This window comes from Pelophylax lessonae, assembly GCF_965119305.1.
Source record: "Pelophylax lessonae genome assembly, chromosome: 1".
In the NCBI taxonomy this organism is placed as follows: domain Eukaryota; kingdom Metazoa; phylum Chordata; class Amphibia; order Anura; family Ranidae; genus Pelophylax; species Pelophylax lessonae.
This window is the reverse complement of record NC_138768.1, coordinates 161,477,283-161,493,609: the sequence shown is the minus strand read 5'-3', so window position 1 is coordinate 161,493,609 and position 16,327 is coordinate 161,477,283. Positions and strand designations below refer to the sequence as shown.

At 41.9% G+C, this 16,327-nt stretch overlaps 1 protein-coding gene across 6 annotated transcripts in view; it reads left to right on the top strand.

The window, feature by feature from the left end:
- The window catches only part of MCTP1 (multiple C2 and transmembrane domain containing 1), a 1,122,980-nt gene that overhangs the window by 506,615 nt on the left and 600,038 nt on the right, over nucleotides 1-16,327 (top strand). For 4 of the 6 annotated variants that reach the window (XM_082247657.1, XM_082247662.1, XM_082247661.1 and 1 more), the window contains exon 6: nucleotides 5,154-5,183. The exons of the other annotated variants lie outside the window; for them this stretch is intronic. In XM_082247657.1, coding sequence (XP_082103783.1) covers nucleotides 5,154-5,183 — 30 coding nt within the window. The remainder of the gene's footprint in view (nucleotides 1-5,153; nucleotides 5,184-16,327) is intronic. 6 annotated transcript variants of the gene reach the window in all.

The window sequence follows — 16,327 nt, the reverse complement described above, 5'->3', positions numbered from 1 at the left end:
AATTGAGCGCTGTAATTTCAAAGCCTTTGTTTCTAATTTCTAGGGACTCATTGAGGACTGGAATAGTACCACTGGATTGGCGTAGGGCCAATGTGGTGCCTATATTTAAAAAGGGATCAAAATATTTGCCAAGTAACTATAGACCTGTTAGTTTAACTTCTATAGTCAGGAAGATACTGGAGAGTTTAATAAAAGACCACATAGTTATATAACTGTTGGCGCTATATAAATCCTGTATAATAATATAATAATAATAATATAAGTTCTTGCTGGAAAAAAATATTTTAAACAAAAGACAGCATGGATTCATGAAAGATATAAGTTGTCAAACAAAGCTGATTTATTTTTATGAGGAAGTGGGTAAAACCTTGGACGGAGGGGTGGCTGTGGATGTAGTATACTTGGATTTTGCAAAAGCGTTTGACACAGTTCCCCACACACGGCTATTGTGTAAGGTAAAGTCTACAGGCTTGGAAAGATCAGTATGTAAATAGATAGAAAATTGGCTAAAAGATAGGATTCAGAGAGTAGTGGTTAATGATTCTTACTCTGAATGGTCTAAAGTTATCAGTGGTGTACCCCAAGGTTCAGTGTTGGGACCCTTACTTTTTAATAGCTTTATAAATGATATAGGGTCTGGGATTAAAAGTAGCATTTCAGTCTTTGCAGATGACACTAAGCTTTGCAGTGGAATAACTTCTTTACAGGATGTCTCCAACTTACAAGCTGACCTCAATGCACTGTTTCATTGGGCAACTATGTAACAAATGAGGTTTAATGTTGATAAATGTAAAATTATGCACTTGGGGGCTAAGAATATGCATGCATCATACATACTAAGGGGAGAACAACTGGGGGAATCCATAGTGGAGAAGGATCTGCCTGGATGTTCTGGTAGATCATAAGCTTAATAATAGCATGCAATGCCAAGCTGCGGTTTCCAAAGCAAGCAACGTCCTTTCTTGTATTAACAGAGGCATGTACTCCAGAGAGAGAGATAACATTTTGCCTCTGTACAAATCATTAGTAAGACCTCATCTGGAATATGCAGTTCAGTTTTGGACACCAGCTTTTAAAAAGGATATCGGGGAACTGGAGAAAGTGCAGAGAAGGGCAACCAAACTGATAAGAGGCATGGAGGAGCTCAGCTATAAAGAAAGATTAGAGGAACTGAATTTATTCTCTCTTGGGAAGAGGAGATTAAGGGGAGATATGATCAACATGTATAAATACATAAGGGGTCCATATAGTGAACTTGGTGTTGAGTTGTTCCCCCGTAAAGGGGGCACTCTTTACGTCTAGAGGAAAACAGATTTAGTCTCAAAATACGGAAAGGTTTCTTCACCGTTAGAGCTGTGATGTGGAATAGACTCCCTCCAGAGGTGGTTCTGGCTAGCTCACTAGATTGCTTTAAAAAAGGCCTGGATGCTTTCCTGGGTGTACATAATATAACTGGGTACTAAAATTTTTTTAGGTAAAGTTGATCCAGGGAATATCTGATTGCCTCTCGGGGGATCAGGAAGGAATTTTTGTTTCCCCTGCTGTAGCAAAATGGATCATGCTTTGTTGGGTTTTTTTCGCCTTCCTCTGGATCAACTGCAGGTAAAGAATTGTGTATATGGGATTGTATGGTTGGATTTTCAGTACTGTTTTTTTTTTAGTTGGTTAAACCAGATGGACTTCTGTCTTTTTTCAACCTGACTAACTATTTAACTATGTAACTGCATTTGCAAAGTGCACATTCTGTTTGCCATTAATAAATCAATTGTAAATAAATTGATGCGCTAAACCTGTGATAAAAAAGCAGCACCTGAAATCCCTGAACCTTGGGAATAAGAAATGGTGTAAAATAGTGAAGGTGCGCTAATTATTACACTTTTCAAAATAAACAAATATTTTAAACCGTGATAAATTAAAGTAAAGGGTACTAATTCAAAAATGCCCAGGTGATAAAAAATGGCATAAGCATTATATCTGATAACACCATAATGCCCCTTTAAACAAATGTAAAAAGGTGAGACAATCAATAAAGGTGATGAAATTCAATATAAAGTGAAAACTCCAAAATAAGTCCACTAAACGTGTAAATAAAATGAAACAAGATCATAAGGATTCTGGCTGCAATGAAAGGGTGAATGTAGTCCACATGATTATCCCATTATTAGGTGCTGCATGCAATCCCTCTGTGCTCACACAGTTAGGAGGCTGCTTATCAGATTTCAGATCAAACTTTGCACGTATGAAGTAGCTGAGCCGCGGTAACCGGACCAAATACTGATGACAACTGCACTAGGTACGGAGCTTCCCGGCTCTGAAGGGATAGATGTTCCTAACACACAAGGCTGGGAATCGACACCAACTTCAACCACATCCCCCTTGGGCATTGACATAAAGCTCTCCACAGATAGACCAGGCTTTTCAGCAGTGACACAATGCGGCATGAGGAAATGAAAAGTGGCCAATAGTGCATTAACTTTTAAAACTTTTAATAAAACAATATAGGTTGCACTTACATGTAGAAGAATGTAGACAGCCTAAAAAACATGTAGATGACAGGATAGCTCGGCCGCCTGCATTTTACACCATTAATAAATCAACCCCTACATTTTTAAAAAAAATGGTTCCATGCTCAGTAGTGGATCAGTTAGCACACAGTGTTGAATGCTAAAGAATGTTTAGCCAGCATCACTCTTCAAGAAAGTGAAGATCTGAGGTACGGGTGGAAAGACAGGTAAGTATTTAGAGCCCATTATGGTAACCCGCAGAAAAAAATGGTATGGTGTGTTGCGGTTCTGTTCATTTTGAATGCACTTAGCCAGCAAATAGTAATGCGCTACTGTGTGTTGTGGTGCACTGTGTTGGAAAATATAGTGCAGGTCTAAGTGCCAGTTCACATTTGTGCGATGAGGGAACGCTGCATGTTCCCGCATCGCATCCGCACCCCTGGCAGTTCACACTGCCATATTCGATACGCTGGGGGTGTCAATTAAAAGTTAACGACACCCCCAGATAAGATTGCATATCGCAGTGCGATCTGTAAGTTCACATAGAATCGGATCGTACTGGTGTGAACCACCATGCGATCCCATTCTGCTGCGGACCAAAAAAAGGGTCCTGTGCGTCTTTTAGTGCGATTAAGGTGCAAATTCAGCCATACACACTGTATGGCTAAATTTGCACTGCACAGAGATCGCATGTAATTTTAGGAGCAGTGCACTCCGAATTACATGCGATCTCTGTGATCGCACTAATGTGAACCGGCACTAAATGAGTACTTTGTATTGAGTTGGCAGCCAAATCAAATGAATGTAAGACACATTAACATGTGACAAAACCTGTGTTAATGCACCACGTCGGACCAGATAGGTCTAAATGGGCTCTCTTATTTACAGGCACTGCTTTTTTAGCTAGACAGTTACAGCTGATTCACAAACTCTAAGTGCTGGTTCACACTAGTGTGATGCCAGACATCGCATGTGATTCGCACCACATTGATGTGCAGACCACATGCGTTGTCTGTGCATGTGTATGGCTGAAATCGCATCGCATTCGCACCAAAATGGTGCAGGACCCTTTTTTGGTTCTCACTGGAATCGGATCGCATGGATGTTCACACCTATGCAATTTGATAACTGCACCATTTCACAGTTCGCACTGCAATCTGCGAACCAATCTGGGGGTGTCATCAGGGCCGGTGCTACCACTAGGCAGCCACCTAGGGCGCACTGCCACCTAGGGCGCAGCCATGGCCAGTGCCACATTACTCTCCTGTCACCTCCTCATCCCTGGTAGGTGTCACCTCTAGAGAGGGGGGCAGTGTGTACAGGAAGGGGGTGTAGGGTTAAAGGGGGGCAGTGAGTATAGGAAGGGGGGGTGTAGGTTTAAAGGGGACAGCGTGTATAGAAAGAAGGTGTAGGGTTGAAGGGCGTGAAGAGTTAAAGGGGGGCAGTGAGTATAGGAAGGGGGGTGTAGGTTTAAAGAGGGCAGCGTGTATAGGAAGGGGGGTGTAGGTTTAAAGGGGGCAGTGTGTATAGGAAGGGGGGTGTAATTTTAAAGGGGGCAGCGTGTATAGGAAGGGGGGGTAGGTTTAAAGGGGGCAGCGTGTATAGGAAGGGGGGGATGTAGGTTTAAAGGGGGCAGCGTGTATAGGAAGGGGGGTGTAGGTTTAAAGGGGGAAGTGTGTATAGGAAGGAGGTGTAGGGTTGAAGAAGGCAGTGTGTATAGGAAGGAGGTGTAGGGTTGAAGGGGGGCAGTGTGTATAGGAAGGAGGTGTAGGGTTGAAGGGGGGCAGCATAAGCAGGAAGGGGGTGTAGCACTAAAGAAGGGCATTGTGCAGGGAGGGGGTATAGCGTTAAAGGGGGGTAGTGTGTATAGGAAGGGGGTGTAAGGGGGCACCATGTATAGGAAGGGGGTGTAGGGTTAAAGGGGGGCAGTGTGTATAGGAAGGAGGTGTAGGGTTGAAGGGGGGCAGTGTGTATAGGAAGGAGGTGTAGGGTTGAAGGGGGAAGTGTGTATAGGAAGGAGGTGTAGGGTTGAAGGGGGGCAGCGTAAGCAGGAAGGGGGTGTAGCACTAAAGAAGGGCAGTGTGCAGGGAGGGGGTATAGCGTTAAAGGGGGCAGTGTGTATAGGAAGGGGGTGTAAGGGGGCACCGTGTATAGGAAGGGGGTGTAGGGTTAAAGGGGGGCAGTATGTGCAGGAAGGGGAGTGTGGGGTTAAAGAGGGGGGCATCATGTGCAGGAAGGGGGGCAATGTGTACTGTTTTTTTTTTGGGGGGGGGTGCAAGTAGATGGTCTTGCCTAGGGCACAAAATAGTCTAGCACGGGCCCTGGGTGTCATTAACCCTACATTGACACCCCCAGCGATTCGCAGATCTCAGTGTGCACCAGTTTGCGATTCTGGTGCAATGCAGGGACATTGCACCAGTGTGAACTGGGACTAAGACATGGCCCTGGGAAACCGTAGTCGAGAAAATTACCTTTCCATTTAACCAGCACTAAACTGATTATTACTAACAAGGCATCATGAAAACAGAACATCTTGCTTGTATCATGGCACAGGGAACATGTTGTGAGATTTGTATCTGACATTCAGTAACAGTAACATTGTAACAAGCCTGAGTAACATTAACATTTTCACGTTAACATTTTCCACAGCCTTTATCTTTGCTCAAATCATCTGATTCGGTAAGAATGGGACCGCTGTCTCCATCAGTTGTGGAAAGTGCTATGTTGTACTACTGTATGTTGTGATGTTCTTGGTTGCAACCTACTAAAGCATGATTGCACTTGTATTAGTGTCATTGCATGATATTTCTTCTAGATTGTCATCCATTACTATTGCATGTACACACTGTATATTCACAACAGTTTATAGCATTACTACAAGCGTATTCACACATCTTCACCTCGTACCAAGCAGTAGTGGCATGGCTAGAGAAATGGGATTTGGTCATTCTTTGGCCAGTGTGTTATGCATAGTTGTTTTCCTGGCTTACTTCTCCATGGTATCACTAATATAGGCTGTATAGCAATTAGAAGAGGTTGTCTATACACTGCCTTCTTACTTTTCAGAAAACATGGCTCATTTTGAAAGTACTATAAACAGCATTAAAAAGTGGTACTCTCAAAATTTCTTGTTGTTCTCCTACTAAGAACCAGGGCTGATTGTTTTATTTCTTCATACCATACACTGGGGTTGATTTACTAAAACTAAAAAGTGCAAAACCTGGTGTAGCTCTGCATAGAAACCAATCCGCTTCAAGGTTCTTTTGTAAATGCTTAATTGAACAAGCTGAAGTTAGAAGCTGATTGGCTACCATGCACAGCTCCACCATATTTTGCACTCTCTAGCTTTAGTAAATCGACCCCGGTCCATGTCACTTATTGTAACTATGCACCCTGTGATCCTATCCATGTCCTTGGAAATATTTAAAATACATGACTTTGTCCCAATGATTTAAAAGCATACTAAAAGCTGATGCTTTAGTTTTGGGTAGGTACATATAAGCAGGGTTCTTATTTGCCTCAGAACAACAGCAAAATGTTTCTATTGCAAATGTTCCCAAAAAGTAATGATGGCCGTACACAATTTCTCTTCCAATAGAAATAATAGATCTATTGTCAACAACCTAGATCTATTGGGCAAGTAGATTTAAGTCAATGGTTAATTTATGATTGTAATTTACCAATGTAAATTATGGATTAGACCTCTGTTTCCACCACGTAATCTCATAATATGCTCAATATACAATCCTATTAATGAACAGAGTTGCTGCTGATCGATGCAAAATGATCAAAAATGTTCTGCCCTGGCAATTGACTCAGATTGACCAAATCCAATCTAAATTGATCAGAAGGGACAGTATGGCTATTTGATTGTTTGCAGGTTTAGATAAAGCCCTCGTAGATTGGATAATAAAACTTAAGTGTGTATGGTCACCATAAGTATAAGAATATCTTACACAATTCAGCTTCTGGCAAAATAGTGCCATTGGTTTGTACCATCACATTACAGTTTTAGGTAGGACAGCATGTCAGGTTCATCTTGTCCCATCTCAGGTGTCAAGCAGCATGAGATGCGCTGACCTTATATGACAGTAAGCACAGTTTTAATTAAATATCACACTCCACAGGGATGAGCATACACCTAAATGACACTTCAGTGAGTCATTTGGCAGAAAATACAGAGCAAAGAACTTCCACTGTATACAATTAAAATTGTTGATTCCTAATGGCTTCTGTGATTTTAATTTGTAAAACCCATATATTATATACTGATAGACAATATGTTAGAACTCGTGTCCTCTGGGGCTATTATCTTCAAGGATCTTAAAAAAAATGTTTTATATATATATATATATATATATATATATATATATATATATATACTGTATATATATATATATATATATATATATATACCTACATATACATTATATTACCAAAAGTATTGGGACGCCTGCCTTTACACGCACATGAACTTTAATGGCATTTCAGTCTTAGTCCGTAGGGTTCAGTATTGAGTTGGCCCACCCTTTGCAGCTAAAACGGCTTCAACTCTTCTGGTAAGGCTGTCCACAAGGTTTAGGATATATATACAGGGCTCAAAATTTCAAGTCATGAGCTTCTAGCCAGGCCTTAAGAGTTACTCGCCACTTGTTGCCCCAACCAAACCCTACCCTGCTCCGCCCCTAAACAAGAATATAAATATATAAATATAAATATCTCATAAGCGTGCCCCCTTTCAATGCAGAGTGACCACAGCGTGCCCCCTTTCAATGCAGAGTGACCACAGCGTGCCCCCTTTCAATGCAGAGTGTCCACAGCGTGCCCCCTTAAATGCAGAGTGACCACAGCGTGCCCCCTTTCAATGCAGAGTGACCACAGCGTGCCCCCTTTCAATGCAGAGTGACTACAGCGTGCCCCCTTAAATGCAGAGTGACCACAGTGTACCCCTTTCAATGCAGAGTGACCACAGCGTGCCCCTTTTCAATGCAGATTGACCACAGCGTGCCCCCTTTCAATGCAGAGTGACCACAGCGTGCCCCCTTTCAATGCAGAGTGACCACAGCGTGCCCCCTTTCAATGCAGAGTGACCACAGCATGCCCCCTTTCAATGCAGAGTGACCACAGCGTGCCCCCTTTCAATGCAGAGTGACCACAGCGTGCCCCCCTTTCAATGCAGAGTGACCACAGCGTGCCCCCCTTTCAATGCAGAGTGACCACAGCGTGCAGAGAGACCAGTGCACTTACCTAATGCAGCGGCGGCTTCTCCTCAATCCTCCGCGTCTCCCTAGTCCTCCTCCTCCTCCTTGGCCAATGGCAATTGTTCGCCTTTCGGCCAATCAGGAAACGGGTCTCGGACCCGCTTCCTGATTGGCCAGGAAGAGAATCAGGAGGAGGATCCATGTGACAATAGTGAATATTCATTCGCTATTGTCACACAATGGGTGGGCTCAGGGCGCACTGCTCTGCGCCCCGGGTCCACACTTTTCTGAAGTCAACGCACCATCCGCCGCCAATGCTCGCGCTGCGAGCCTGTGAGGGGCGGGGACATTCAGGAGGCAGAGAGGAGCTGTACGAAAGAATGCAGGCTGCGCTGTGAACGGCGGCGGCAATTCTTCATACAGCACAGCCCTTACTCGCCATCCTCATCATTCCACTCGCAAAATATGTGTATATATATTATATATTATACCAGCAGGCCCCTGGTGTCAGGCAGTGAGCACAGGGCCCACTGGAGGATGTCGGGCCGTCAGACCACCCTCATGAAGTCTGTTTCTGATTGTTTGGTTTACATTCACACCAGTGGCCTGCTGGAGGTCATTTTGAAGGGATCTAGCAGTGCTCATCCTGTTCCTCTTTGCAAAAGGAGCAGACACCAGACCTGCTGATAGGTTAGGAACCTTCTACAGACCTCTGCAGTTCTCCTAAAGTAACTGCCTGTCTCCTGGAATCTCCTTTATGCTCTTGAGACTGTACTGGTAGACAAAGCAACGTTTCTGGCAATGGCACGTATTAATTACATTTAGTGATATCAAGTGACATATCAGAACCATAATATTGAAACAATGTGTGTATAAAGAAATAATATATTACACGATCATATAAATGTCCACACTATTCAGTGAATGTGAGTAAAATTAAATACAATTAAATAAAATAAACAAGAGTCCATGAGTGACATCGACAAAGAAATCTTTTAAAGTGAAGGTCATAAAAGTGTTTAACTTCAATTTTGATAGAAGAAAACCAAGCCAATCCAAAACAAGGCACCCTGGTGTGTAAACCGCCACCAATGGGACTCTTGTTTATTTTAATTCATTTTATTTAATTTTACTCACATTCACTGAATAGTGTAGACATTTATATGACCGTGTGATATATCATTTCTTTATATACATCGTTTCAATATTTTGGTTCTGATAAAAGTCGCTTGAAATCAGCGCTGTACTTTCTATTTCTTCTTTTTTTTTTGTGATTGAACAATGTTTTGTCAAATTGTGGTGTTGAGCTGTTCAGTTTAAAGGTTAATAGCGCAGTATATTAACAAATATTATTAATAGCACGTATTGATGTGCCATCCTGGAGGAGTTGGACTGCCCGTGCAACCTCTATAGGGTCCAGGTATGGCCTCTATAGGGTGCAGGTATCACCTCATGCTACCAGTAGTGGCACTGACCCTAGCCAAATGCAAAACTAGTGAAAAACAGTCAGAAAAGATAAATAGGGATAAAAATGTCCATGGCCTCCACCTGTAAAACCATTCCTGTTTTGGAGGTCGTCTCATTGTTGCCCATTGAATGCACCTGTTGTTAATTTCATTAACACCAAAGCAGCTATAACTGATTTACAACCCCCTCTGCTACTTAACTGACCGGATCAATATCCAAGGAGTTTTATTGACTTGATGCTGTATGATTAAAAAGTAAACTTGAGTGGATTCTACAATATTTGCAAATACAGTGCCTTGAAAAATTATTCATACCGCTTGAAATTATTCACATTTGGTCATGTTACAACCAAAAACGTAAATGTATTTTTTGGGGTTTTTATGTGATAGACCAACACAAAGTGGCACATAGTTGTGAAGTGGAAGGAAAATGATAAATGGTTTTCAACACTTTTTACAAATAAATATCTGAAAAGTGTGGCATGCACCCCTAACTAAAATCTAGTGGAACCAATTACCTTCAGAAGTCACCTAATTAGTAAATAGAGTCCACCTGTGTGTAATTTAATCACGGCATAAATACAGCTGTTCTGTGAAGCCCTCAGAGATTTGTGAGAGAACCTTAGTGAATAAATGCCATTGTGAAGGCCACTGAACACACCAGACAGGTCAGGGATAAAGTTGTGGAGAGGTTTAAAGCAGGGTTATGTTATAAAAAAAATCCCAATCTTTGAACATCACACGGAGCACTGTTCAATCCATCACCTGAAAATGGGAGGAGTATGGCACAACTGCAAACCTGCCAAGACATGGCGGTCCACCTACACTGACAGGCCTGGAAAGGAGAGCATTAATAAGAGAAGCAGCCAAGAGGCCCATGGTAACTCTGGAGGAGCTGCAGAGATCCACAGCTCAGGTGGGAGAATCTGTCCACGGGACAACTATTTGTCATGCACTTCAATGATCCGGCCTTTATGGAAGAGTGGCAAGAAGAAAGCCATTGTTAAAAGAAAGCCATAAGAAGTCCCATTTGCAGTTTGCTGGAAGCCATGTGGGGGACACAGCAAACATGTGGAAGAGTGTGTTCTGGTCAGATAAGACCAAAATTAAACTTTTTGGCCTAAAAGCAAAACGTCATGTGTGACGGAACACTAACACTGCACATCACCCTGAACACACCATCCCCACTGTAAAACATGGTGGTGGAAGCATCATGTTGTGAGGTTGCTTTTCTTCAGCAGGGACAGGGAAGCTGGTCAGAGTTGATGGGAAAATGGATGGAGCCAAACACAGGGACATCTTAAAAGACAACCTGTTAAAGTCTGTAGAAGACTTGAGACTGGTGCAGAGGTTCACCTTCCAGTGTGACAACAACCCTAAACATATAGCCAGAGCTACAATGGAATGGTTTACATCAAAGCATATTCATGTGTTAGAATGGCCCAGTCAAAGTCCAGACCTAAATCCAATTGAGAATCTATGGCAAGACTTTAAAATTGCTGTTCCCAGACCCTCTCCATCCAGCCTGACAGAGCTTGAGCTATTTTGCAAAGATGAATGGGCAAAATTTTCACTTTTTAGATGTGCAAAGCTGGTAGAGACATATCCAAAATGACTTGCAGCTGTAATTGCAGTGAAAGGTGGTTCTACAGGTATTGTCTCAGGGGGGGCTGAATGCAAATGCACACCACCCTTTTCAGATATTTACTTAAAAAAAATTTTAAAACCATTTTTGATTTTCCTTCCACTTTACAGTTTTGTGCCACTTTGCGTTGGTATATCATATAAAATCCCAATAAAATACATTTACCTTTTTGGTTGGAACATTTTAAGGGGTATGAATACTTTTTTAAGGCACTGTATCCCAAGAATGAATTGAAATCTGTTTTTACAAGATTTAATGTGCTCTTTTTTTGGCAAAAATGTGCTGTTGTCCCTTGCCCTTATATCAGGGGGGCAGGGGAACTTACTGATACACACAGACTGCAACTTTGCCGTTCAGCCACAATGAATATTTCTGAGTGTATCTGTTTTGAAATTAGCTAGCACTATAAATTATTTTAAAATATACAGTATGCAAACAATTCTGACATAGTGATGCACAACTTGAAAAGCAATCATTGAAATGAAATGACTTTCCTGTCTTCATATACAGAAGTATTATTATGGCTGAAATAACAGAAGCAGCAGTGCACTTTTAACTCATGCAGTTCACCTTGGCATCAAAAGTGAAGAACATTTTCAGACTTTTTCTATAACATCAAGTTCATTTTAACTTGCTTTTTAATACTACAAGGCTCAGCCCTTATAGGTCTTCGGTAAAGGGGTTTAAAGTGAACTGTTATTTGCATCAAAATGTACAAAATAACAAAGCCTGCAAAGGGTAGCCATGTACCTTTGAAATTGATTTTGAGCATGCTATTCCCATAGTCCCTAAACCCTTCCCCCCATCCCTATTCAACAAGTGTTTGCTGTTGACTAAGCATTAGGAAGTTCAGGAGTATTGAGAATTTCTTCACTTAAAATGACGATAACCCTCCCTCTTTGGTTCAGTTTGTTTTTTACTATGGGTTTAGCTGCTTTCTAGTACCAGGTTGTGGTCCTTAGGATTGCCCCATCAGGAGATAAGCACACTGAGGTCAAGTAGCAGATATCACATGTAGGGATCAGACAGAAGCTTAGTCAGAAAGCAAGACAAAGATCAGTAACAACTGGTTGCAGGTTGGAATCAAGTGGAAGCGTAGTCAAGGAACAAGCCAAGGTCAGTAATGAATGGTTGCAGGCTGGGATCAAGCGGAAGCATAGTAAAGGAACAAACCAAAGTCAGTAGCTACTGATAGTGAAGAGCAAGATATCAGCTGGAGAGAGCACAATAATCTAGCAAACATGAAGTGCAAAGGCAAGGCCTAAATAGGAAGTTCATGGGAGGAGCAATACGTGCAAGGTTTACCAGAAACAAGATCAAAAGTACATTTGTTCAAAGCATCAGGCAAGGAGCTGTCCAGCATCTCAGGCGGCTCAGCAAGAAGATCTACTGCCACACACAGCAGAGGTCATGGGTTCAGATTCCGGTCCTGACCATAATATTTAATAGAGCTTGTCTTAACCGCTTGCCGACCGCCGCAAGTAGATATACTGCGGCGGTCAGCCCCGGCCAGGCAAAGTGACGTATATATACGTCACTAGCCTGTGACTGGTTTGTGAGCCAATAGCGGGCGAGCCGCGGCTCGTTCACGGAGGAGTCCGCGCGTGTGACCGGCGGACCCGATGTCCGCCGGTCACACTACGATCGTCGGTAGAGCGGGAGAAAGGCGGGCGGCTTATGTAAACAAGCCGCCTGTCATTCTCCCCTGTGTAAAAATGGAGATCAGATGGTTCTACTATGTAGAACCGTTGATCTCTGTTTTTACAATAGGAGACCTGTCCCACTACAGTTAGAAACACACCCCTAGGACACACTTAACCCCTCCCTCTGCAATACAGGTAACCCCTTCCCTGCCAGTGTCATTTATACATAACAGTGCATATGTATGGCACTGATTACTGCAGTAATGTCACTGGTAACCCCAAAAGTGTCAAAAATGTCAGTCAAGGGTCCGATCTGTCTGCCGCAATGTCGCAGTACCGCAAAAAAAATCGCAGATCGCCGCCATTACTCGTTAAAAAAAAAAACCACCAAAAATGACAAAAATCTTTCCCTTTGTTAGTAAACGCGATAACTTTTGCGCAAACCAATCAAAATATGCTTTTTGCGATTTTTTTTTTTTACCAAACATACGTAGCATAAAACAAATTGGCCGAAAATGTTAAAAAATTTTGATTTTTACATTTTTTTTGGGGAATTTCAGATAAAAAAATGTGAAAAATATTGTTATTTTTGCAAAATTTACGCTATTTTTGTTTATAGCGCATGATCAAAAAATCACACAGGTGATCAAATACCACCAAAAGAAAGCTCTGTTTGTGGGGAAAAAAGGACGTGAAATTAGTTTAGGTACAGCGTCGCACGACTGCGCAATTGTCCGTTAAAGTCACGCAGTAAAAAATCACAAAAAACCCCCTGGTCGGAATGGGGGTAAAATCTTCCGGGGCTTAAGTGGTTAAAGACTCCCTAGGATGCATTAGGGTAGAAATGGGGAGCCTTTAGTACTACTTTCATTTATGTGACAGATTTACTTCAGAAGTGAACCATTTTTTAAGGTTTTCGTAAGCACTTTTAGCAACTGATTTAATCACTCGCTGAATATGCAGCTTCTTTTACTCTTGTAACTGTTTAAGCTGGTGCCATGACAGCTGCCGCAAGTTTCCTGTTTCAGAGTGGCTCTGTTTGCTTCAGTGTCCTATAGAGTCATCTGTGCATGGAGGGGCTAGAGCTGTGTCTCCCTACACTGTGTGCATCAATAGAATAACACAAACCTGTGGCCTAGGGTGGCAAGGCACTCATCTGTGCCTCCCTCCTCCTCACTCTCCCTTCTCCAAGCTAACAGACTGACTAGAGACTGCCCTGTCCACTATTAACTGTTTACTGTGAAGACCAGAAGTTCAGAGAAGCAGCACCCAAAGAGCAAGAGCAAGCAGCATTTAGAGTTTGTAAACAGCTAGGGTAAGGATTTTAACCAATAGTTTCTGGGGAATGTTTAATTTATTGTGCTCATTGTGTTCGACTAAAAAATGTGGAGGGTTTAATACTACTTTAGGTGCAGAAGTGAATGAATAGTTCTGGTGGTATTAAAGATTACCTTATTCTCCTTATTCTCTTGTTGCTGTATTACAAATAAGCTCCTTCTTATTCTTGTGGCAAGCATTTGCATTCTGTAAATTAACTAAGGCCATTACACACTTGTGATCTTGTCACTGGCAGGAAGTTGATACCAACAGGATCACTAGAGAGGGCAAAGAAACCTCTCACCTGTTCATACAGAGTTGTTTCTAGCCAGTGACTGGTTGCTCCCTCAAAGCTACAGACTCTTCTTTACCAGCAAGGAGTAAAGTTTCAGTGGCTGAGGAGTGAAGCTGCGCCAGCGGGCAGGTAACAAACATCTCTGTCCTCTTTAGCAATTCCATTGCTGGTAAGTCATAAGGATCACAAGTGTGACATGGACCTAAGGCTAAGCTTAGACTTGGATCTAACCCACCACAACTCTGAAAGAAGAAGCTGGTTGTTAGGCCGGCCTTTGTTGAACAGACAGCAGTACACATGGACCAAAGGTTGGTTGGTTCCTGCTTCAGAGAACAGAATGCAGTGAATGCTACATAAACCAACCATTCAGATTTGTTATTCTAGAGAATACAAGCAACACAAGCTGTATTGTTTCCTTCTTTTTTATGAAAGAGCCCCAGTGAGGGGTGGCTGACATCAAACTAACCCCTTTACATCGACTGTACACAAATATGCACCCCACTGCACTGGGCTTTTTTTCTGTTGGGCCACATGTTTGCGTATGTCTCTTGGTGAGACCGAGGTCTCACCAGGAGCCCCAGGTCCTGTTCTAACATTCGGGACCTGGAACGTCCAATTCCGGGTCACTTGATCGCTGTGATAGCCTCTGATTGGTTATCGCAGTGATCAGTCTCTGTGAAGCCCGCCCCCGTGTTTTCTGTCTTTGTGAATGGGCAAGACAGTTACATTGTATCTTTCTCTGTCCTTGCAAAGATAGAAAAAAAATGTGTGTAGAAAAAAAATAATAAATAAAAAAAACCTAGATCAAGGTTTGATCTAGGTCAGCCACAGGGTTAGTGTTTGGGTCAAGGTCAGGGTCAAAGGTCTGGGTTAAAGGCCAGGATTACAGTAAACCCCCGCTCCATTGCGGTTCAGTGTTTGCGGTCCCGGTATATTGCGTTTTTTTTGTAATGTTATTTTACTATATAAATCATTAAAAATGAAATATTTTTGTGTTTGTTTAAATGAGTTTCTATTGTTTTAAAAGTGTGTTTAAAGACCTTAAAATGCTTTTACACGTACAGTGACAGTAAAAAAAACATGCCTACAATGCATTTTAATAGGGTTTTTCTATTTCACGGATTTTCACTTTTCGCGGCTGGGTCCGGAACGTAACCCCCGCAATGGAGGGGGGTTTACTGTAGTATTTTTTTGGACAGGATTTGTTTTTTTTTTTTTAAATTAGTATCAGTGTCAGTGTGTTTTAGGCAGGATAAGAAAAAGCAAAATGCGCACTATTGTTTCTGGGCTGTACTACGACAACAACTAACATATACATATGAGGTATCGCTGCAATCGCTCGGAGCAGGAGAATTTATTATGTGTTGTTCTTTGGTGGTAGGTTATGGTAGTAGCAAGAAATATACAGGGTTTCTTTTTACTATTTAGGGGCAGTTTCCCTTAGATAATAATAATAAAAAAAAAAAAAAAAATTAAAGTCTGGAGATATCCTACCATTTACCACCAACTGAAAGACCAATTTGTCCTGAAAAAAACTTGGTATAACTCACCAGGATGTACAAAGTAATTGTGATACACTGTACATTTTACTAACACTATAATAAAGTTGCAATAAAGTTGCAAAATTGTGCTTAGGCATTAAGATTTGTTTGTTTTAGACACAAAGGGGTTACACTAGATAACACAAAAAACTTTGTGCTTGTCAACCTTTCTACCTTACTCTCTGTGACAAATATGGCTGCAAGTCATCTGTGGATTCCTGTGATGTGAGTGCATGAAGGAATGGTTTACTTTGTACACATGCTTGCTGAACTTATCACAAACTTGTGCTTTTTCTTTTTTTTGTTCCTTTCAGTATCATTGCATGCCTATGATTTCTATTCAGCCAGAGGGTCTCACCAAGTAATGGCCTATAAAGACATATTCAGGGTGAATGTACAGCATTGTTCAGGGCTGTGTTAAGCTCCAGATATAGAATATTATCAGTGTGATGAAAATACATTTTTATAGCTCAGCTCCAGCCAAAACTTAGTGTTGTACAGAGGGAGGAGTTAGAATCTCTGCCAGGTTTTTATGGTGTTCCCCTGGGGCAGGTTTACCTTTACTTACTGTTCAGGACTGAAAGTGACAGGATACTTTGCCGATGGGCAAAGGGACAGGAACAAAAACACATTTATATTGGATGGGGGAGGGATGCTCATGGTTTTATTGGAACAGGATATTCACTATATTAGCAAAAGTATTGGGACGCCTGCC